The following is a 25,285-nucleotide window of genomic DNA, read 5'->3' as shown; positions in this document are numbered from 1 at the left end:
GGGCGCTGGAGCCTATCTCAGCTACAGTGCAGCACGGTGACAGAGGGGTTAGTGCGTCTGCCTCACAATACGAAGGTGCTGAGTAGTCTGGGGTTCAATCCCAGGCTCGGGATCTTTCTGTGTGGAGTTTGCATGTTCTCCCTGTGACTGCGTGGGTTCCCTCCGGGTACTCCGGCTTCCTCCCACCTCCAAAGACATGCACCTGGGGATAGGTTGATTGGCAACACTAAAATTGGCCCTAGTGTGTGAATGTGAGTGTGAATGTTGTCTGTCTATCTGTGTTGGCCCTGCGATGAAGTGGCGACTTGTCCAGGGTGTACCCTGCCTTCTGCCCGATTGTAGCTAAATTCGGTCCCCATGAACCATATTAAGTCTTTTTCCCCAGGGTCCCCAGTAAGAATGATCAGCACATTACTTCATCAATCCAGAAATTTAAAGACGTGTATGAGCTAACTGGGCAGTGGCATTTTACCTAATTTTTTTTATGCCTCCACAACCTGTAGAAAGGGTGGTCCCCACAAGTGATGATCACAAACTTGGTCCCCATTCCAAATGATAACCAGTATGTGTTTGTGTGTGCGTGTATGTGTGTGTGTGTGTGTGTGTCTGTGTGTGTGTGTCACCAGTCCAGACTAATTGCACTCCATGTAATGAAATTGGACTGATAGTCTTGGGATGTGTTGGCTGCCTTTTTATGAGAAGGTGTATTAAAGAGGACAGAGTAACAGACCATGAACTATGGAAAGTTTTCTGTCCTGACATTGGAGGGGAGATGAAAGTAACTTGGAGTAGGGGGCATCTAAGCAGGGTGAGGGAAGGGAGGCGGGGAGTTATGTGTCACCCAACACAGAGACTATTTCCTCTGGAGTGAGGGAGGGAAAGGAAAATGAGGGAATAAGTGAGCAGTGAGACGGTGAGAGAACTGTGTATTGGAAGCAGTAAGAAGAGACGCTATGGCAGCTGGCTCTCAGGGCAAAGGAGAGAGATTCTAAAAACAAACTAAATATTAACCGTGACGCAGTGCTGAAACCCAGACGCTGATAGCTGGATAGCTTGGTGGAGAGCATTCCCCTTCTGAATCACTCAGGCGAGGGACCATGAAATACAGACCTTTGGTAAAACCTTCCTGCTACTCAGCTATTGAGCAGACAATGTTGTTCAGTCTTTTAAAAGGTGTTGCTGTTCATTTTCACATGTATTGGAATGTATGCAGTTTTCTTTTCAACGTGGAGAAAGATGGTTGTACCCTAAATGGAAGATGACGTGTTTCTAGAAGAAGCAGATGTGAGCTTTATTAGTAACAATTGCCTTTTTTTCTTTATTTTTTGTAACAACCTCGCCAACATGTTTTGGAACCTAAAGGACATGTGTGATGGTCCTGTCTACTATCTTCACCAGCCTCAGCATTTCTTCATCTGGACTTGGTAGTTGTTTTTTATTGTAAGTATTTGAGCTTGCATTTGTTGGATGTATGAGAAGGCGTGTCCTTGTCACAGTGCATGTGCATGTTTGGTCCACCCACAGGGTGAGGCACATGGTGGTGTTGTGTGGACAGGCAGCATTTTTTGGCAGTCACTCGGGTTGAGGGGTATATTGAGTTTTTGTAATATACTGTACTGCTCCTCTAATGAGACATAACATGACTGTATATACTGCTACAAATGTTGAGTAGAACAAGTGTTTGTTGCATCATATAACTATCACGATCAAACCAAAAAAGCATATGACTTTTGGACCTTATCGTCCAGCGCTCGCGGCCACTGTGAGAAAGGAAGAAAGTATGCTAATGAAAAAAATGTGTTGATTTGTCAGTATTGCAGCGAGAGTCACTGTGACTTTAATTGTCTTCTTTTTCCCCCTCAATGGTGTGCATTTATGCTGACATCTCTCATCTGCAACTCACATTCTTCACCAAGGATCATTCGTACTTGCTTTGCCAGCTTAATGTCAGGTGAAGATTTTGTCTGGATAATACAATACCTTAATAGATTCCTGACACAGTTGTCATTACTGATGTAAACTAAATAGGTAGTTTATGTTTGGCTCTTCTTTACATGATCTACTTTTACACTCCTCCCGCATGACCCTGTACAGCCTCGATATTGCCGAGGTGGCTTGTAGCTGAAATACAAATGTAATCACACATCAACCTTGGAAGCTGAACATCCATGGAATATCGTTGGGGACGGGTAAGTTGATAGAGCTTTTATATTCTAATTAATGAAGGTATTAGGATCTTGTAAATAATATTTTATGTAAGATTGTAAAAATGTAAATATAATATGTCAAAGACAAAAAAACGTTTTTTGTACTGTGGGACATCTTGGGGAATTTATTCTACCTAATGAACGTTTTTGAGCCACGTCTTCATATCAATAATGCATTGTTTGTAAAACTTGTAGCTGACACTAATGCGGCAGTGTGACCATACCGCATTGAAGCTTTGTGGAAAACTAGTTTTGTCCATATATGACAATGGTTTTCAGTAGTTGGCACGTTTGTGTTTTGGCCCAAACATTCATCCTGTGGTTGGAAGGTTCTGCCTGCTTGTCCCACCTGCCTCAGTGTTGGAAACAAACCCAACTGAGCCTGCAGGTTGTTGCAATAGTAATCATGATTACAGTGTCAATAAGTGTGCAACAGGGGTTGAAACTGGCAATGTGAAATTGTAGGGGTTTAAGCAGTGGACTGTAACCTCTTTTACTTTAACGACCCCTCGGACTACTGACCGATGTTGTCATAAGTAGTTGTCAATTTAAACAAATCAAAGCAAGCCATTGCTTGCACTTTTTCTTGTGGCTTTGGCCAGACACACAAGTAGGTAGTACCTGGCCTTGATGATTTAGTCGACATAAGACAGGTTGTCAACATAAGCATGACCAATTTAAGCGGGCTCCACTGTCTTAAGTGTATGCTTTCAGATTGCCAAATTGGGGTTATTCTTAGTTTGATGCATATATTACCAATATGTTTGCGTTCTCATCAAAAGCCATTTTTTTAATGATAAGAAGTCACCGTAACCCATTTTTACACTTCCTTGTTTGTGGTCTTTTCGTGGTCCTGCCAAAACCCATGGCACATTGCCATTTCTCCGTAAGTGCAGCATTCATGTCTGTTTTGTCCACCTCAACTTCCTATTCTTTTTCAAATAGTGAGACATGAGAGAAAAGTAGATGCCAGACAGCTAGAGGAATAGTTGAAGGGCAGAATAGCTTTCAAGTAACTTTCTTTTTCAGAACTGCATTCCTCAGTCATTTGGTTGCTACTATAGTACAACAATTTGTGCTGCTGTGCACCTGTGCAAATTTTACACAAGTTTATTTATCGTTGCAAATATTTTGCTAAATGATTTCATCACTGCTTGTTTGTTATATATTGCTGGATTAAACAAAATCTACTAAAGCTATGTTTATAAAACAACTAGGATTGGCAGGCATGCTATTGATTGAATTTTTTTCAAACAAGTTTTCTATCTCTTATCTGGTGTCACTCTAAACTCTCTGAATTAGATTCCCTTGTGGTTATACAGTTTGGAATTTGAAATCTGGAAATTGTGCCTGTTAAGTTGCTCAGGGTTAAAAAACGTTCACTTTAGACGTTACAAAATGTCACTTGGCATCTGGAAACCTCTGGAGATTTTAGTTTGGCATGCATCAAATGATGAACTGGTCACTAGCAGTGTGTTATGCTTTTAATTTTGTATTTTGCAGCTTTTTTGTTACACAAAGAGTGTGAGAAGAGAAAAAGAATACAGATTGGTGTAGGTGTAATGTAAGTAAGTGAATAATTCAAAAGCCGTATTACTCCCAGTACTTTAGTCCAGGGTGACTATGACATTGAGTATTGGGATGGACTAATCTGGGCATAGACAAACTTGGGATGGGGATCCTCTGTCGTTTTTGAGAGTAGTTTGAGTTCAATTCTGGGTATGGGACATATTATAATTGTTGACTTTTAGTAGCTTGTAGATGGAGTATTTGAGTGCCATGTTAGCCAGAGAACCTGCAACGTGGGCGGTATGGCGTAGTGGGTAGAGCGGCCATGCCAGAAACCTGAGGGTTGCAGGTTCGCTCCCCGCCTCTTGACATCCAAATCGCTGTCGTTGTGTCCTTGGGCAGGACATTTCACCCTTGCCCCCGGTGCCACTCACACTGGTGAATAAATGATAGGTGGTGGTCGGAGGGGTTGTAGGCACAAACTGGCAGCCTCGCTTCCGTCAGTCTACCCCAAGGCAGCTGTGGCTACAAATGTAGCTTACCACCACCAGGTGTGAATGAATGATGGGTTCCCACTTCTCTGTGAGCACTTTGAGTATCTAATAATATAAAAGCGTGATATAAAATCTAATCCATTATTAGTATTATTATTAACGTTGAGCCAGGAATTTAATGTCTGTCTGTTGTATAATTTGGATGTGCAGCTTTACTGGCTGTAGATGACCAGTGTTTTCTTTATTTCCTATGAAAATAATAGTTTTTTGTACGAACAAATCATGGGTCGACTGGTGTCCTGGAACAGATTGTGTTTCATCTCAAAGGTTCTACTTAATTATGTAAACATCTTTGAAGTATTTTATATTCGAAATAAGGGTGTCTGTTGATGCTTGGTATTTTTACAAGTTAGGGCTCAACAATAATCAAATTTTAGTGATGATGATTGTCATCGATATTAACATTTAAAAAACAGGCTCCGCTACATAGCAAATCTGGAGCTTTCACAGCCTGCGTTGGCATGAAAGAAACAGCGCCCTTTAGCCTTTTTATTAGCCTACATACCATGCCATCCATCCATCCATCCATTTTCTACCGGTTGTCCCTTTCGGGGTCGCGGGGGGTGCTGGAGCCTATCTCAGCTGCATTCGGGCGAAGGCGGGTTTGGAGGTGGGAGGAAGCCGTAGTACCCGGAGAGAACCCACGCCATACCACAAATTACATGATGATGTCACATTCATGCTCAGGTTTTTCAGCATTACATCAGTAAGTATATACATGTGTGTGAGTTATGAAGCACACCATCAATCTAAACATCTATGTTTTCCTCTGAAAAATGTAAATGTAAAAGTAATACTCTCTGGGTCTGCTAACTTGGTTGTAGCTGTTTGCTTGCTACACGGGATTCGGAAAGCATGACGACATGTAGGAACCAGGAAGGCTCATACTTGGTGTGTTCCCGAGATTTTGTGTGTTTGTGTCTTGTGCAAACGGGTGGATGGGGTGATACATTTTGGACAGGAAAGCCAAACACTGGAAGTGGCATTTGAAACAATGAAGTAATAGAGAGGGAAGCGGTTGAGTTAAACAAGAGGGTATTTGAATGATGCATGGAGCAGGAGTAGAGAAGTGAATGAGTAATGAATTGCTCTTGGGATCCTTGTAGTAAATAATGACCTCATCTTCCCATAATTCATAATGCCGTATTTGTGGTCTTGTGCCTTGCTGCATGTGGTCTGGCTCATATCATCTGTTATGCTAAGGCTGGTCATGTAGGTCTGGTGGGAGTTAGCTTGACATGACATGAACAGTACGGTAACTATCCTTTGTACATTTAGTTGTCCCTGTTTGTTTTTATATGGATTTATATATATATATATATTGCAGTGCCATAGGATGGCTATTCTCTTTGTATTCAATGTATTGTGTTTATAGAGGTTAATTATTTTTGTCCCTGATCTACTAAGATCCCAATAACCACGTACCATGAATTGATTTACGTGGACCCCGACTTAAACAAGTTGAAAAAGTTATTCGGGTCTTACCATTTAGTGGTCAATTGTACGGAATATGTACTGAACTGTGCAATCTACTAATAAAAGTTTCAATCAATCAATCAAAACGTGCTATACAGCGTGCAAGCTATAAAATTGTGTGCACTTTTAGTGGGCGTGTTGCGTGTGATCTGCTACTGTGTGTACAATTGATAACTGTTGCAGACCGCTTTATTTAAATTACCGTAGGTTTTTGCGTGTACTACGCGGCTTTCACCATGGAAACACTTATTTACTGCACATTCATGTTATTAAGCTCCTACCTGTGGTGTTATGTTTTGAAACATGCGGCAGACTAGGGCCTGGCGATATGGCCTTTTATTTATATCTCGATATTTTCAGGCCATGTCACGATACACGATATATATCTCGATATTTTGCCTTAGCCTTAAATTAACACTTGATGCATATAATCACAGCAGTATGATGATTCTATGTGTCTACAATAAAACATTCTTGTTCATACTGCATTAATATATGCTCATTTTAAACTTTCATGCAGAGAGGGAAACCACAACTAAGTCAATTTAGTAAAACAGTATTAATTAAACAGTTATTAAGTAGCGGCACAAACATTCAGGTAATTTCCAAAACAGAAAGTGCAAGATTGTCAGAGACAAGCTATTAGTGCACTTTTGTGCATGATGTCACTAAGATGACATATCAAAACAACACTAAATTAAAGTGCACTTTTTGTACAGAACGCCACTACAATAGTTTAAAAGAAATAAAGTGTACTTTTGTGCATGATGTCACACAAGATATTTCAATAACTGTCAAATAAAAATGAGCTGCATAATAGGAAATCAAATAGTGTATGTCCTTCGCTATGTGGTAGGTTACTACGGACGTTATCTCCTTCTGTTGTTGATTATTTTTTTCATACGGTGTTGATCTGGAAATAGTTGCTTCGGCATTTTGTTGGTGAGGCACCGGCCGGAGATGTTGACATGTGGAGTTTCAAGCACTCTTCATTCTCGAGCGGGTGACTTTTCAAATGATGCTACAAATTAGCAGTGCTGCTACTTTTTGTAGCAACGCTTTTGCCGCATAATTGTTCAATATACTGTATTCCCACTTGAAGCCAAACCACCGCCAGACGATGGACCCTGTGCTGTTTTTCTTGGGAATTAATTATTCTTCCTTCATTTGTTACCAAATTCGCACCTTCTCTCTTTCGTATTACCACTCGCACCGCACCGCGAGCACCACAGCTACTTCTCTGCTCCGCGAGGGCGTGTGACGTTGCACGCGTGACAGTATGTGACGTATGTAAGAAGGTGCGCTTGTTTTACCGCTCTGTGAGAAGCAGAGACAAGAAAGAGTGAGAAATGCCTGTAGTGTAATGCCCGCAGCTAAAAGCAACTGTGTGAGAACGTATACTCGAATATCACGATATAGTCATTTTCTATATCGCACAGCAGGGCCGGCCCTTGGCATAGGCCGTATAGGCAAATGCTAAGGGCGCCGTCCATCAGGGGGCGCCACGCCAGTGCCACAAATGTTGGAGGAAAAAAAAAAAAAAAAAGTTGGTAGTATTATTTCTAAATACAAAAAATAATCCCACGTTAATTAAAATGCAAAGTAAAGCCTATTTAATAGAAATATTATTATTTGTTACACCCAAGCACGGTGCGCCCCCTCCCTTCCCGTATCATGACTCTTTTTGGACGTCACCACATCAAAAAAATCAACACAAGATGTCAAAACGGCCAAAACTGTCAGGTGCCCAGGGAAGAGAAAAGAAGAGGAGGAGAAACGAGAAAAGACAGAGGTAGCAGGTAGGTAACGTTAGCCTACATGAAATTATTTGTCTGTTACAGAATGTGATAGTAACCTGGCTTTTTAGCATTAAGCTAATGTTACATGATTCGGCAATTGCTAATCAATAAATAGCTAGTTCTGTTTTAACGTCGGGTTAATATTGTGGAGGGGGCTAAATTGTTATGGAAAATAATAATGTAACGTTAGGTAATGTACTCCCACCTACATTCCTCAGGGACATTTATATTAGATCTTTTAAGCAGGTGTTTTTTGTTTACATTGTTATTGCCTTCTGGTTAGCTAATGTTTGCCCTGCAGTAGTGATGGGTCCGGCAACACCGATGCATCGGCGCATGCGTCGAGCTGCGAAACCCTGTGTCGGTGCGCGTACCGCCTTTAGAAAGTCACGTGACCGATCATGAGCTGTTTTGGTCACGTGACCGATACGCGTACTGTGTCGCACTGACGCCTCCTCTGTGCCCTGTGAGCGGGTCTTTTCTACAGCCGGAGAAATAATAACTAAGAAGAGACGACTGAAGTGTTGATAACAACCAAACTTAACCCCCCCCTCTCTATATCCCACACCCCGGATTGTAAATAATGTAAATAATTCAATGTATATACTCTGATGATTAACTTGATTGATTCATTGATTAACTCAATGAAGATATGAAATAATCCTAAATGAAATACAATGACTTGGTTTATATTATTGTATATACTAGGTCATAAAATCAGTGTCAGTTGAGTCGGTCCATAGGTTACCTGTAGGGATTTTTAATGTACAGCAGATGTCAGTATTTAGTGACACAGTATCGACACAGTATCAATACAGTTTTGCAATGTGTCGAAACGCTTCATGACGCCTCATCAACCCATCACTACCCTGCAGGTAATAGTCACTTTTCCACCCCTTTATATATTAGGTATAGTTGTAAGTAAAAAAAAAAGGTCAAAGACAAAGCTATTCGGTTTCTTGTGAGTATATACACTTCACTGCCGATGTGGGGGGGCGCCACCTAAAATCGTGCCTAGGGCGCCAGATTGGTTACGGGCCTGTCGCACAGAGACAAACCCGCGATGTATCGAGTATATTCGATATATCGCTCAGCCCTACAGCAGACTATTATGTACCACTTATATGGCCATTTTAAATGCAGTTCTGCAGTGAAGCCATCTACAATGGAATCCAATCTCACAGCGGAAGATGCTTGCACTACTGCGAGCATGCCCCGGAATGATTCTGACGCAAGAAAATGCCTATTGTAAGAAGTTATTTTCATATAGGATACTGTATATGTTAATAATATCTCTTTTATAGGAAAAAATAAACAACATTAAAAAAACGCCAGCAGACACCAAACACATCAATTGAATTTGTTTCCATAAGCCCAATTACTCAATTATATTTCTGAAGAGCTATGTCAAGTATTTTTTTTTATTTTGCCAGTCTTTATATGTTGGCAAGCATATGTAGGATGCAGCTGCAATGCGATCACCTCTTTTCTCACAGCTATTTCTGCGCAACTGCCAGTTTAGAGTGTCCTTTCTTAACATATGCAAAACAGTAACCACAGAACAGTTTCAGCCTTAATAGATCACACTGTGTGTGCTAAATAATATTTAGAGTGTGCTAAATAATATATATATTTTTTCCTCCTAGTATTGTGGGCTTTCTGATGATCAGTATGTATTCTACAAATTCATAAAGACAGACACGCTCAATGGATTGCTGCAATCCTCTGCGCACTTGGTTAGTAGATCAGCTTTGTGTGTGCTATCAAGTTTACACTTGTTTTAATACACGCAAAACATTAGTAGATCAGGCCATTAATGTACAGTGTTATCATGGTACCCGTTTACTATGTTATTGGTATGCCTGATGGAGCGGCTACAAGGAGATTTAAAGGATAATTTCTCCGCTGAGTCTGGGCGGAGTTGGGAATTGGCATAGCGAAATTGACGTACTGCTTGTATTTTTTATGAGTTTTATTTGCAGTTCTTCTGTGCTTTGTAAATATTTCTGTATTTTTTCCCACTGTAAATGTTTTTGAGTTTGAACCACGAAAAATCCCCACCAGAACAGCCCTAATGTTTGCTGTGCTAATAAACGAAAAATTACATTCACTGTACATACATTTAGAAATAATAATTGTAACACTACACAGCTCATAGCTTAAAACAAATGTATATTTTGGACAAGAGAATTAGACTTATACAAAGAGTTCATCTAAGTATATTATTGTGTTGGTAACGACTTTAGTTATTGATGCAATTGTGTGCGAGTATGGCATCATGTACAGATTTTGTAGTCAACATTGTGACAAGCTGAAGAAAACCTCTCTACATGAAACCGTTAGTAAAATAAATGAGCTACAAACTCCAGATTCCAGCTGCAACAACATTATCATGACTTGGAGAGGGTTATGGCCAACACGTGTCACACTTATGTGGACAAAAATATCAGGACAAACATTTAACATCACTTATTTTTTGATTCAACAGGGGTTGGTCTAACTCCAAATCCCTCATCCATACCCGATTTTGCATTTTGTAGTTTTGACTTTAGCGCCCAATACTGTTGTGCATATAGCATATTACTGCCGCTACATACAAACAGCTCTCCTTTGAAAGACAGGATCAAGCATTGTCCAGATAGATCATGATGTGCAAAACAAGTGACTATGTGATTGAATGGGTTCTGTCATGTGTTGAACGTGCTTTTGCATGAAATTTCAGTATAAGTGTAGTTGTAATCCAGTGGAGTTGGTTGGTATTCCTCTTCACAATTTCCCTCTCTGTACCTTCTTCTACTGTTCTGTACAATACTTGTTTTTTGTACCCCTAATTTCACCCTGCAGTACTAATTAATAAGTTTTCTCATTTGTATAGCCTTCTGTTCCTCTGCTTTCTTGTCTGTAGACTCTCCTTAGGGACAGTGACTACTTTTCCACTTAGCACAACAACACCTGCTGTACTCTAATGTTTTTGTGTGTGTGCGTGCGTATGTGTTGACAAGCCATGTTCTTCTATAGGCTGTCACTGAGTTATTCCTCCAGTCCTAAACCTGGTCCAACGCTAGTACTGCTGTTACGTGCTAAACATGGATGTGGACAGCATTCGCAAACTTTTGTATAAAACTCAAGATTCCCTTTTGAAATATAGACTGTCGGATAGACGCTTTGATGAGCTTAAGCATGTGAGTGATGGATTTTAATTTTACGTTTTTTTTCTACGTTTGTTTTTACTGTGTATTTGTAGTTGTTTACAACTAAGCCGAGTTTCTTGAGCACGACAGGATAACATTGTTTTGGCTATGGCTTCCATCCGTTCTTTAAATCACTTTAGTTGTTAACAAAACATTGGAAGAAGTGAGCTCAATGCAGGACTTATAAGAAGTCTTTGAAGTCTTGAATATTCTTGGATTCCTGTAAAATGTGTTTAAATTGATAGATGCTCTGTCCTCTGATTTCAGCCACTTGCCTTTTAAGCTTTGTTGATTTATGGTTTAAATTTAAAGTTCTTCAGAAGTTCTCATTCTTTTTCTATAATGTAATTTGGATTGATTGTGTGTTTGACATCAATTGTGTCTGCAATTGTTTATCTGCTCTCATAAAACAAGCGCAGATTAACTGATGACGTGTTGCACAGCATCGGTTATTAAATACAATTCCTCACCCTGTCGATTCCCTCCCTATCGTCCTCTAGGTGGTGGGTACTGACGGGGTGCGGGCTATGATGGAGTCGGCCCTGACAGCAAGAGATCGAGTGGGTGTGCAGGACTTTGTCCTGCTGGAAAACTACACAAGCGAAGCCGCTTTCATTGAGAACCTTCGCAAACGCTTCAAAGAGAACCTCATCTATGTAAGTTGATACGGTTAAATGAGCATTTTTGTGTTTAATGACAAAGTCAAACTGCAGAACAACAATCAATCGAATAGCTTTACAGATATTACCTTTACTTGGTGTTTGTAAAAAAGAAATACCTGCACAATACTTAGTTCAGTGTACTAAATAGGAAAAAAACATAAAATATCCAAGTGAATCCACCAACTTCACACTGTTAAGGTACAGTTTTGTCCGTGACGTTACCAAACAGCTGTTCTTGGGTGCCAATTGATCTTTCAGGAACTCATTATCATACTATTATTTCATAACAGCAGTCAATCTTTTGGGTCGAGTTTGAATTGGTCAATAAAATGTATATTCTCCAGTCACCTATGTTGGTTTAAAGGGGAACTGCACTTTTTTTGAGATTTTGCTTGTAATTCACAATCATTATGAGAGACAAGAACACATATGCTTGTTTTTAATACACTCTACATACCTGCCAACTACTCCGGTTTTCCCGTAATTAGTACGGTTTTCATCAACCTATTCCGGGTTACGGTTGCAGTGATAAAAAATACGGTTTTTCATTAATTAAATATATTTTTTTTTTTTTAAGTTTTATTCACGAAATCGCGTAACAACAATGACAATCGACACTGCTTCCCGTAATTTCCTATCGAGCCATTCCGAATGCCATGCGCGAGGCTATTTATAGCACTGCTGCCAAGCACGAGGCCATTGTTTCCAAACGAGCGAACGATCATGGAATCAGCCGGAGAAAAATCGCAAACGAGTCTTAAACCGAAAAGAAAACTGCAGTCATTCCGTGAAGAATATTCAAAAGCCTATCCGGGAATAATTATCCGTTCCAAAAAGGGTGAAAACTACGCGAATTGCACCTTGTGCAGACAAGATTTTTCGATCGGACACGGAGGAATTAGCAATGTAAAAGACCACGTTGGGACAAAAAAACACAAGTCTAATGCCGTTGCTAGCGATACAAGTGGAAAACTTTCAACGTTTTTCGTCGCCCAAACAGATTCTTTGGATGTGATAAATGCCGAAGTTTTATTTATGGAGGCAATAATTGAGCATGGACTAGAATAAATTTGGATTTTAGCCACAAAAAGGTAATGACACCAATGTTATCTATTGGAATTGTTTAGTACTGTTATACTGTTAAAAGTGTTTATACTATTTATGCTTTCAAGTCCAAGTTGAAGAAATCTTGTTAAATGTTGACAGCATAACTACCAAAATACAGAAGTATGTCCTTAATATTTTTGCAGTGCTATTTCTGTTGAAAAGTTAAAATGATTACATTAGAGATGTGATGTGCCACTTTTCAAGTGTCTGATGGCTTAAATTAATTTTCATTAATTTTTCATATTTTGAATTCTTTTGAAAGGCTTACAAAAAAACTACATTTGAATTGTAATTCCATGCTATTGACAGGCCTATTAATTTTAATGAAGTTAGCTTACCATGTTTACAGTATGATAATTGTGATAGAAATGTGAATTTTAGGCACAGAATATTTTTTACAATTGAACAAGGCAGTAGATTATACAAGCTTGGACAGAAAGTTAATAATGACACCAATTTTTTTTTAAATGGAATTGTTTAGTACTGTTTTACCATTTGTTTACTGTAAAAAGTGTTTATACTTTCAATTAACAAATTGAAGTCTTGTGAAAGGTTGACAGGATAACTGGCATTAACTGTCAAAATAATTTCAAACTATTGAAGTTAGCTTACAGAATAAACATGTCAATCAACCCATATGATTTTTGCTGTAATATTTTTGTTTTGAAAAGTCACTGTGACTGATAGAAAAGTGATGGTTTTAGCAACATTTTAACCTGTCTGAATGCTAATAATCATTTTGCGTCGGGGGGCGAAGCCTGAACCCCCCACCAGGACTTTGTCCTGGACCTACCGGGGCCTGCGGCCCCTGGACCCTGGCTACTAGGTTTTTCTGATTTCAAAAGTTGGCAGGTATGACTCTAACTCGTAATAAACGTAAATAGAAGTCTGCTTACAAGAGAGCCAATGCGAGCCATGACGTCATTGCGTCTATTTCGACCATGAAACACAATAAATAACCATCCAAAAAGCGGCAACAATACTCCATTTACATTTTGTGACCTGATAACATTAGTATTAGCGATATTGTCACTATAAGCACTAACGTTACGGACCTACTATACGTTTAGCAGCGCATTGATCAGAGAGATGCAACTTTCTTATGCTGCTGTGTTGACATCAGCTGGTGAGCTGCTTTTTCCCCCTTAGAGGTTGTGAAAGTTAATTCTAGGTAAACATTCATGCATCTCACCTGGATAGTAAAATTATGTGGACATAAACTAAGAAGTTGGTACATTTTGACAGCCAATGTAGAATTGGAAATGGTGAAAAAGACCCGATAATACGCTTTTTTCACCCCCATTTTTTATATATAAGCCGCACCCACAAAATTTTAGAAGAAAAAACATTATTCCATATATTTGCAGCACTGCACATGCTGCAGATACATATGTTGTGAAATGAGTTATTTTACACCGAAATATTTTGTAAATGTTTATTTACATACCTTGAAGGAGAGCTGCACTTTTTTGGGGAGTTTTGCCCATCGTTCACAATCATAATGAGAGATAAGAACACACGTCTTTTTACAGATGATTAAAAAATGCTTCAAAAGATGTGGCTAATGGGAGTCACTGTTGTAGACTTCAGAGCCCTCTAAAACAACTTCAAAACCCTCCATCAACGTTTTGTATACACACTGCAGGTCTATATATAATTTAGTAACAGACACGTTCATAACAATATGTTCAGTACTTATCGTATTTTGATCATTTAATCATTTCCAGGACTGATTTCTTCCACGCATTGGTTTCTTTTTCAATGGCAGCTCATGTCTGACTTCTAGCAACAAAGGTTTGTTCCTACCTTACGGAATCAAACACAAGTATGTTTTCTAATCATTGCAGACTTAATAACAAACAACAAAGACGACTATTTTTGGACAAATTAGGATTCACAACCTTATACTTTTGAAGCTAAATATACTGCTGCTTGTACAGTAGAAGCGAGCACGAAGGAAGAGTGAGACGTTGGAGCCGACGGAAGCTGGGAGAGTGAGGTGAAAGCGATTTTGATGCTATAAATATAGAACTTAGAGCCAAGCTATTTCGACATAAATAGAGTGCTTAACCAAAATCAACAAGAAACATCCCCAGCGATCTGGACCAGACGGACAACTGTCCATTAAGTGAGTCACTTAAATATCGATCATGATACACGCAGCACGCCATGCGTGTTAGTACAACTACAGTACATACGCTGTCTGGCGAGCTGTGTACAAACAAAACATGAAATGTGGGCTAATACTTTACAGATACTTTAATATAATTGTTCATGTTTTTCAGTCAGTACAAATTCCATCCATCCATCCATTTTCTACCGCTTGTCCCGTTCGGGGTCGCGGGGGTGCTGGAGCCTATCTCAGTTGCATTCGGGCGGAAGGAGGGGTACACCCTGGACAAGTCGCCACCTCATCGCAGGGCCAACACAGATAGACAGACAACATTCACACTCACATTCACACACTAGGGCCAATTTTAGTGTTGCCAATCAACCTATCCCCAGGTGCATGTCTTTGGAGGTGGGAGGAAGCCGGAGTACCCGTAGGGAAGGGTGTACAAAAACGCGTTTTGTGCTGATGTAGAAGCTAGCTTATCTCTTGTCGTAGTTAGCTTTTACGGCTAATACCATAGCATGGCGATGTGTTACTACGCTAGAATAAGAGTACCTTAGTGTTTGCTCTTATAATATCAATGCCGATACAGCTTGGTTATTATATGGGTTACGGAACCAAAATTAAGTATTTTTGACAGTTTTTCAATGCAGAGGTAGAAGGGATCGCTCCCATTAGCTGTACTGCAAGCCACCTAGAACAAGCCGATTTTTGTATGTTAGAAAGCAACAACAACAAAAATAAAATATATCTTCTTGTTTCTCATAATGATTGTGAACGATAGGCAACTTTCACAAAAAAGTTTAATTATATAGCTCTCCAATCAGCTAAACAGAATCAATAAGTCCACGTGTTAGCATTTGCTAATGCTAATGACGCAAGCTTGATTACATTACGATAGCATGTACAAATATGCATGAAAACACTCCTACAGACACATTACACATGGGACGGTTTAGCAAGTATGAATAGTTTTGTAAAACTTAGAAAGGTGGCTTGAAATGATGAATGAAGACTCCATACGTATAGGAAATACTGTAGAAATTCACCTCGCAGCACCTGCAACGGGCAGACCCGTCCAAAATATGGCACCATAACACAGACAACACACCCTTTCAGTGTCTGTGGATAACTATTTGTTGAATTATGGCCGTTAGCTAAGAAAAATCCATATATCAGCCACACTTACTTACAGTGTCTATATAAAACATAGCTGAAAGTATTTGGATGTTTTTTTAATACGCTTTATAGGCAGAATATAGCGACTCCCATTGGGTTAATTGTAAGCTCGCATTTATTTATGAGTAAGAATGCATAAAAAAAGAAAAACGTATGTGTTTTTGTCCTACATATAGATTGTGAATGATAGACAGAATATAAAAAAAGGTGCAGTTCCCCCTTAACAATTCAATTGGACATAATTCTACCCAATAAAATGTTCTTGGTATATTCTAGGGGCCATTGACAGGAGAGAAAATCGGATGTTTTGCCCAATTATTTCTTGATCACAGTATTAATAGTTTTTTTTTTTTTTTTACTTTTCTTGAACCTGTCCTGTCCAGCCACATGGGCAAATAATATTGTTGATCTAGATGCCCGTATCTGTTGTACAGAATGTAGGTCGTAGTTTAATTGTTTTCAGTCACATGTCTCATCAAATGTTTACATTTGCACAATCCAAATATCCAAAAAAGGAGTAGGAATAAGCAGAGGACATGTGAGTTATGCCAAGTACTGTATACTCTTTCCCCCACCCCAATTTTGTCAGTCTCAGACAATAGGTGAAAGAGAAACTGTGGCGCAACCAATGACTGATCAAGGACCGATATCAGAAATCAGAAATACTTTATTAATATCTGATACAGATTAATATCTGTGTCAGACATATGGAAGTATCATATACAGTGTATATCTGCTGTGGTCATGTTATGTATATAACCTGACTCACCTCCAGCTATGTTTGTAACACTGACATTACAGGCATTAAGTCCTCAGTCTAACCTGGATCCATACAGTACATTTCTAGTTGTTTTTGGAGGTGCATGGGAACAGGGACCATTTTGAGAACATTGTAGTTAACATGTGAAAAAATGTTTTTACCTGGTTGTGTAAACGCTCGCTTAAAACAAAACAAAGGCACAATACCCAACTATTGAGGCCTCCACCGGCACAAGTATTCACATGATGGTGCATTTAACTGTGTCGATATGTGCAGTGCGCATCACTTTTGAAGCTCTAAAGATGTGGACATGTCTGTATTGTGCAGTCTGTGATCATGGTCAACATACATGGTTGACAATTTTGTTTAAAACATTTTTTAGAAGTGGTCAAAAAAAGGTTTGCTGTTTATGTCCTCATGTATACTAGTATTGTTGACATCATCATCACTTTTGCAAAAGCCAATTTATGGTTATGTCAAAATTAGAGTTGTCAAAGTTGACACGATAGTAATGACTTAAAGCTAATTTCCTTTCAACGGCACTATTTTTTTTGCTTGCAATTAACGCAAATATATATATATATATATATATATTTTTTTTTTTTCACTTTTGCACAAATGGAGGAAAATTAGCCTTGGTCAAAATCCATTATTATCTCCTCAGTCTCTGCTGTGCAAGCAATCAATAAGCAATTTTTGCTTACTGAAGGACATCTAAATGGGTTCCATTGTAGTTTCTTTGACAAGTAAGGGCCTACTTTTTGTTCTGAAGTGAAGATTAATAACCCCGAAAACATCGCACATTGAAAGGTGACTGTATCTTTTTTTTTTTTTTTTAAATTCAGACTTACATTGGCCCAGTGCTGGTGTCTGTTAACCCGTACAAAGATTTGGAGATCTACACTAAGAACCATATGGAGCGGTACCGTGGGGTCAACTTCTACGAAGTCTCACCACACATGTAAGTATGAATTTTTTAAATAACAATCGTAATGCATTCCAAAATAAATGTAAATGTATTTCTGCCATTTTTTAATACAGTTTTGCACATTGGCTTTACATGATGGCATCATTCACACTGAACAGTGCTTCAGTATAACTGTGGTTTTCCACTACTTTCTAAAATAGGTCTGTTGAAGAATTATGCAGCTTTTCCCTCAACGATGACATAACTTTTGAACCCAACTTGTAAATTTTGTCAAGCTGTGTCCAGACTGCCTGCCTGTTGCTCACTATTTGACACACTCAGTGTCTCCTTAAAGTTTGGAAGATGTCATGCCACAAGGTGGTGTTTATTTGAAAGGTTGCCACAGGAATGCTCAGGGAACTTCTCTCGTGGCCCATTAGGTCAGCGATTAAACAGACATTTTCTTAATGGAGACTTGCGGCAACATAACCAAATATTCTCTCACTAGCAAGCTCTCTTTCTCATGTGTTTTTTTTACTACATCGCTTAAGTGCAAGGCCAAAAGTTTGCTACCCCCGAGTGGAAGGGGATAAAAAAAATGTAATTTGTCAAGTAGTGGGGCGGGAAGGTGTGGAAAGAAATGTAAGCAAATGATGATACTGGTGAGAGATTTAAACCCCTGAGAGTAAATTCTTCAGAATAACCCTTAGCCTTGAAGTGGCTGTGGCCCAATCTTCTCACATTTAGTCAAGTGTCAGATATGTCTGAACAAGCTGAAACAACAGATCATTGCAGGTAAGATCAAATCAATGCTAAATGATACTGTAACATATATCAGTTGTTCCCCATTAAGGACTAAATGGTGATCATGCATTCAGTTTACTGCCTTTTTGATACATGCGATGTGATTGTGCAGATGGACATACTGTCCTTGCCAGTCAGTGCATATAGTGCTTCTTTAGCAGCAGGCATTTTTGTAGGCTTTCAAAACAATGTTGTAGTGATGCTGGCATTTCAGGTGGCTAATAAGGTTGGATGTGTTGAACCGCAATGTTTTTTTTTCCACTCCTCGCGGAATGTTGTGAGGAAGTCCAACGCGATCTACGCTGTTTGTTTACAGTGACACTGGAGAAGTTTGTGACAGACCATTTACAACATGAGCACAAAGCGCTTAAATTGTTCACTCTAAGCCACCTACAGCATTGTACATTAGAGCTATTTTATATTTTTATCACAGCTATTTTTAAATGTTAACAAACTTGTTCGTTTATAATTCTTTATAATTGATCATTATCTGTCCAGTATTTATCATCCACCCCTTGATAATGAGTGTAATGCATGTCCGCAAGGTGAGCTAGCTGCCATCTTTTGAATGTGATGATCTTTACTAGCTTTATGTTGGTGGTGTGTAGCTAAACTCACTCATGGTGCTGCTGTATGATTAAAATCGTCGTTTAGCCTGTGCCACATTGGCCCATTTTTATTTTGGCCCTTGACGGCAAAAATTTGACCACCAAGACATTTGCATCACATGCAATATTTGTTTAGTTTTTTCACAATAAAATAAAATATCACACAATGATTGTTTTTACCGTGACATTATGTAATCTTTCTATGTAGAGATGATGCGTTACCAATTTTGGTACTAGGGAATCGATACCGGTAATCAACTGTACCATATTTTAGTACTTTAGTGTCTATTCATGTGGTAATCAATGTGAATTTCTTTAGTTATAACATAATTTTTTTAATTTACCATTTAACCCTGAACTGATAATGATAACTGTGCAGTTCAGTTATATGTTGTTTTATTACACTTCTGAGTCTCATTTGCAAGTATGCATTCATTTGAGTTTGTCTTATGTGTGTTGCCATAGCCAGGAAGTAGTCTATTGGCATTAAGTCAAATGTGCCAGTCTTGTCTTTTATTGAGCCCTACAAAGTGTTTACCTGTAAGTTTTGTACTTTTTGCACACTCGCTGTTTGATTATACAGCATGTGCATCTTAGGTGATTACCATATTTAGAGGTGTTAAAATTGCAATGTAAAATTGGTAATGCTAATTAGTAGCATGTATATGGCATATCCAGTGTAAATTTTCATTCTGCTAGCGCATTTTGAAAAGTGGAGCCTTACTTTTGAGCGCATTTTATCAGGCCTGCTTATTTTGTTGGCATGGAAAATTGCAACATTACCTAGAGGTCTGTTTGCCTGCAAAGTGCTTGAACCGGTACCAAGTCTGCAACCGGGTGTGACGTCATGTGCAACAAAGGTGTCTAAATATGGTACCCTTTGATATTATGTGAATTCATCGGAATTAGGTCGCTACCTATAAAAGTACCGAATTCCATACCCATTTCTACTCAAAATATTTTGCAGAGTAAACATTAAATGCTACATTGTCTCGTCTCTCCCTCCAATCTTTTAGCTATGCAGTGGCAGACAACTCATACCGTTCTATGAGGACAGAGAGAAAGGACCAGTGCATCCTAATTTCTGGAGAGAGTGGAGCTGGGAAGACGGAGGCATCAAAAAAGATCCTGCAGTACTATGCAATTACCTGTCCAGCCAGTGATCAGGTGCAGACCATCAAAGACCGCCTACTGCAGTCCAACCCTGTGCTCGAGGTGAGACATGAGAGAGGTGTTTGTGACACAATGATTGTGTGCGTGCGTGCATGCATGCGTGCGTGTTCGTGTGCACTGTACAGGGGGACCCGTTTGAATCCACTTCCCTCTGACTGGCTGATTCACTTCAGCATAAGCGGTTGCCGAAATACAACATAGCAAGAGACATAAGGATTCCTTGATTTGTACACATTTTTTATGAATTATATGATTATGAACTGTTTTCATATGTTTTATACTTTTATCTAATATACTTTAATCCAAGATAACTGCTGCCGTAATGTTGTTGTATGTCTTGACCACAATGATAACAAATCTTTTGCACATGCGCAAATCTTTCTTCAAGTAGCTAAAAATCTAAAAAAAAAATGTTTTCCAGTTTTCCCTTTTTTATCGCAGTCAATTAAGGGCCAGACATAAACGTGATATATGGATTACCATCCATCCATCCATCCATCTTCTTCCGCTTATCCGAGGTCGGGTCGCGGGGGCAGCAGCCTAAGCAGGGAAGCCCAGACTTCCCTCTCCCCAGCCACTTCGTCCAGCTCCTCCCGGGGGATCCCGAGGCGTTCCCAGGCCAGCCGGGAGACATAGTCTTCCTAACGTGTCCTGGGTCTTCCCCGTGGCCTCCTACCGGTCGGACGTGCCCTAAACACCTCCCGAGGGAGGCGGTCGGGTGGCATCCTGACCAGATGCCCGAACCACCTCATCTGGCTCCTCTCGATGCGGAGGAGCAGCGGCTTTACTTTGAGCTTCCCCCGGATGACAGAGCTTCTCACCCTATCTCTAAGGGAGAGCCCTGCCACCCGGCGGAGGAAACTCATTTCGGCCGCTTGTACCCGTGATCTTGTCCTTTCGGTCATAACCCAAAGCTCATGACCATAGGTGAGGATGGGAACGTAGATCGACCGGTAAATTGAGAGCTTTGCCTTCCGGCTCAGCTCCTTCTTCACCACAACGGATCGATACAGCGTCCGCATTACTGAAGACACCGCACCGATCCGCCTGTCGATCTCACGATCCACTCTTCCCTCACTCGTGAACAAGACTCCGAGGTACTTGAACTCCTCCACTTGGGGCAGGGTCTCCTCCCCAACCCGAAGATGGCATTCCACCCTTTTCCGGGCGAGAACCATGGACTCGGACTTGGAGGTGCTGATTCTCATCCCAGTCGCTTCACACTCGGCTGCGAACCGATCCAGCGAGAGCTGAAGATCCTGGCCAGATGAAGCCATCAGGACCACATCATCTGCAAAAAGCAGAGACCTAATCCTGCAGCCACCAAACCGGATCCCCTCAACGCCTTGACTGCGCCTAGAAATTCTGTCCATAAAAGTTATGAACAGAATCGGTGACAAAGGGCAGCCTTGGCGGAGTCCAACCCTCACTGGAAACGTGTCCGACTTACTGCCGGCAATGCGGACCAAGCTCTGGCACTGATCATACAGGGAGCGGACCGCCAAAATCAGACAGTCCGATACCCCATACTCTCTGAGCACTCCCCACAGGACTTCCCGAGGGACACGGTCGAATGCCTTCTCCAAGTCCACAAAGCACATGTAGACTGGTTGGGCAAACTCCCATGCACCCTCAAGGACCCTGCCGAGAGTATAGAGCTGGTCCACAGTTCCACGACCAGGATGAAAACCACACTGTTCCTCCTGAATCCGAGGTTCGACTATCCGGCGTAGCCTCCTCTCCAGTACACCTGAATAGACCTTACCGGGAAGGCTGAGGAGTGTGATCCCACGATAGTTAGAACACACCCTCCGGTTCCCCTTCTTAAAGAGAGGAACCACCACCCCGGTCTGCCAATCCAGAGGTACCGCCCCCGATGTCCACGCGATGCTGCAGAGTCTTGTCAACCAAGACAGCCCCACAGCATCCAGGTGAGGATGGGAACGTAGATCGACCGGTAAATTGAGAGCTTTGCCTTCCGGCTCAGCTCCTTCTTCACCACAACGGATCGATACAGCGTCCGCATTACTGAAGACACCGCACCAATCCGCCTGTCGATCTCACGATCTACTCTTCCCTCACTCGTGAACAAGACTCCGAGGTACTTGAACTCCTCCACTTGGGGCAGGGTCTCCTCCCCAACCCGAAGATGGCATTCCACCCTTTTCCGGGCGAGAACCATGGACTCGGACTTGGAGGTGCTGATTCTCATCCCAGTCGCTTCACACTCGGCTGCGAACCGATCCAGCGAGAGCTGAAGATCCTGGCCAGATGAAGCCATCAGGACCACATCATCTGCTAAAAGCAGAGACCTAATCCTGCAGCCACCAAACCGGATCCCCTCAACGCCTTGACTGCGCCTAGAAATTCTGTCCATAAAAGTTATGAACAGAATCGGTGACAAAGGGCAGCCTTGGCGGAGTCCAACCCTCACTGGAAACGTGTCCGACTTACTGCCGGCAATGCGGACCAAGCTCTGGCACTGATCATACAGGGAGCGGACCGCCAAAATCAGACAGTCCGATACCCCATACTCTCTGAGCACTCCCCACAGGACTTCCCGAGGGACACGGTCGAATGCCTTCTCCAAGTCCACAAAGCACATGTAGACTGGTTGGGCAAACTCCCATGCACCCTCAAGGACCCTGCCGAGAGTATAGAGCTGGTCCACAGTTCCACGACCAGGATGAAAACCACACTGTTCCTCCTGAATCCGAGGTTCGACTATCCGGCGTAGCCTCCTCTCCAGTACACCTGAATAGACCTTACCGGGAAGGCTGAGGAGTGTGATCCCACGATAGTTAGAACACACCCTCCGGTTCCCCTTCTTAAAGAGAGGAACCACCACCCCGGTCTGCCAATCCAGCGGTACCGCCCCCGATGTCCACGCGATGCTGCAGAGTCTTGTCAACCAAGACAGCCCCACAGCATCCAGAGCCTTAAGGAACTCCGGGCGGATCTCATCCACCCCCGGGGCCTTGCCACCGAGGAGCTTTTTAACTACCTCAGCAACCTCAGCCCCAGAAATAGAAGAGCCCACCACAGATTCCCCAGGCACTGCTTCCTCATAGGAAGACGTGTTGGTGGGATTGAGGAGGTCTTTTAAGTATTCCCTCCACCGATCCACAACATCCGCAGTCGAGGTCAGCAGAACACCATCCTCACCATACACGGTGTTGATAGTGCACTGCTTCCCCTTCCTGAGGCGGCGGATGGTGGTCCAGAATCGCTTCGAAGCTGTCCGGAAGTCGTTTTCCATGGCTTCCCCGAACTCCTCCCATGTCCGAGTTTTTGCCTCCGCAACCGCTGAAGCCGCACACCGCTTGGCCGGACGGTACCTGTCCGCTGCCTCAGGAGTCCTATGAGCCAAAAGAACCCTATAGGACTCCTTCTTCAGCTTGACGGCATCCCTCACCGCCGGTGTCCACCAACGGGTTCTAGGATTACCGCCACGACAGGCACCAACTACCTTGCGGCCACAGCTCCAATCAGCTGCGATGAGGTGGCGACTTGTCCAGGGTGTACCCCGCCTTCCGCCCGATTGTAGCTGAGATAGGCTCCAGTGCCCCCCGCGGCCCCAAAGGGAATAAGCGGTAGAAAATGGATGGATGGATGGATAAATCAAATTGTTTTTATAGTTGGAGCAAAAAAAGGTTTTACAACCTTCTAAATAAATGTTTTAAACTTTATTACAGCCCTCTAAAAAGGAAATAACACCCATAGTCACCTTCACACTCGTTTCACCCAATATAGTAGTCTTGAGTTTGTTCTATTGTAGATTACAGCACTCACCGGCACCCTGGAGGATCTTCCAAGCGTCAAAGCTATAGCAGTCACCCAGATGCTACAACACGGTAACCAAGTGGAAATACTTTGTCCATTCCGGGTAATTCCTTTACGTTAGAACTGAGCTTCCATTTATAAAACCACCGGCATGTGTTGATCTGCAAAAACTTGGTCAACTAGATACTCGCAGCTACGATAGTTCGCTTTGATGTTAGAAATCCATGTCATTCGACATCGCTCAAGCCAAAGCTGTGTTATTGATGGCAAAGATCAAAATCGTTCGAAATTGCTGTGGAGGTGTGTTATTGATGAGGCAGGTGTTGAAGTTGAATTACATCAAAAAGTTGTTCTGCCTAAATGTGGTCATTTTGAGATTTTCCCGGTTAAACTAGAGTAGTGCCAGTATTAGCGCTGTGTGAAACGGAAGTCGGGCCAAAAGAATATTTGTTCATTGCTACAACATGACAGATACTGCACTGTTATACATATAATACATAGATACAACTTAATTGAGGCCAACAACATTTAGAATATGCTTTATAAAAAGTGTATACAATTTTTTTTTTTAAATTGCATGACGACAACAACTGTTAACCATGTACCGGTATGTAAAGTATATGTATATAACCATGTACAGTAAAGAATTTAAGGAGAACTGCCCTTTTTTTTGGAATTTTGCCTGTGATTCACAATACTTATGTGAGATAAGCACACATGTTTTCTTTTTTTTAATGCTTTCTAACTTGTAAACACCGTGTTTTCCGGGCTATAGAGTGCACCAATATTTAAGCGGCACCTACCAAATTTTAGAAAAAATAATTAATATGTTTACATATATTGGCCGCATCGGACTATAAGGTGCAGATATATACTGGTACGAAAGATTTTGTAAGTATTTATTTACATATCTTGTTTCCAAACGGTGCCTGTCACACTAACCCCTATTCCATGCTGCCCCACATTCATGATAACATGTAATATTTATTTATTTCATTTTAATCATTCGGCAGTGCACTAATTACACACCGGTCACTTTTTCCTTCGACAACAACAACACTACTAATCATGGCAGACTTCATGAGGGAAAACAAACATAATAATACAATCACTTACTGTACAATGTCCGCTCTCACTTGGATGCAGACTGATGGGATGTTCAAAATAAATATGTCCGTTTAGAAGAAGAATTAATCATAAACCCTGTAGAGGGTTTAAAGAAAAAAAGCCGGTGCCACAAACCAGCGTCTTTTTGTGTCTTTCTCGCCATCTCTGGGTATGTTGAATGTCACAGATGACCAACTTCTCGGTTTATGTCCACAAGCTTTTTCTATCCAGGTGAGAGGCATGATTTATAATCAAGACTTATCTTTCACCAGCAAACAGGCGATCATGAGCAGCCGCTCAGTAGGTCAACACTGCAGCTGCACAAACTAGCTAGCTCTCTGTAACA

At 41.2% G+C, this 25,285-nt stretch overlaps 1 protein-coding gene across 5 annotated transcripts in view; it reads left to right on the top strand.

Annotated features, from left to right (window-relative positions):
- LOC133572619 (unconventional myosin-Ic-like) overlaps positions 1 to 25,285 on the top strand; it is a 153,438-nt gene that overhangs the window by 82,573 nt on the left and 45,580 nt on the right. For 2 of the 5 annotated variants that reach the window (XM_061925452.2, XM_061925455.2), the window contains 3 exons: positions 11,237 to 11,392; positions 17,403 to 17,518; positions 19,893 to 20,091. In XM_061925452.2, the coding sequence (XP_061781436.2) occupies positions 11,237 to 11,392; positions 17,403 to 17,518; positions 19,893 to 20,091 (471 nt within the window). Of the gene's footprint in view, positions 1 to 915; positions 1,116 to 1,196; positions 1,441 to 2,081; positions 2,190 to 11,236; positions 11,393 to 17,402; positions 17,519 to 19,892; positions 20,092 to 25,285 lie in introns of those variants that run through there. The other 3 variants (XM_061925454.2, XM_061925456.2, XM_061925453.2) reach the window with 3 other exon arrangements.

This window comes from Nerophis lumbriciformis, linkage group LG30 (genome assembly GCF_033978685.3).
Source record: "Nerophis lumbriciformis linkage group LG30, RoL_Nlum_v2.1, whole genome shotgun sequence".
NCBI classification, from domain to species: domain Eukaryota; kingdom Metazoa; phylum Chordata; class Actinopteri; order Syngnathiformes; family Syngnathidae; genus Nerophis; species Nerophis lumbriciformis.
Note: the sequence above shows the minus strand (reverse complement) of the source record. Positions and strands in the feature narration are given on the sequence as shown.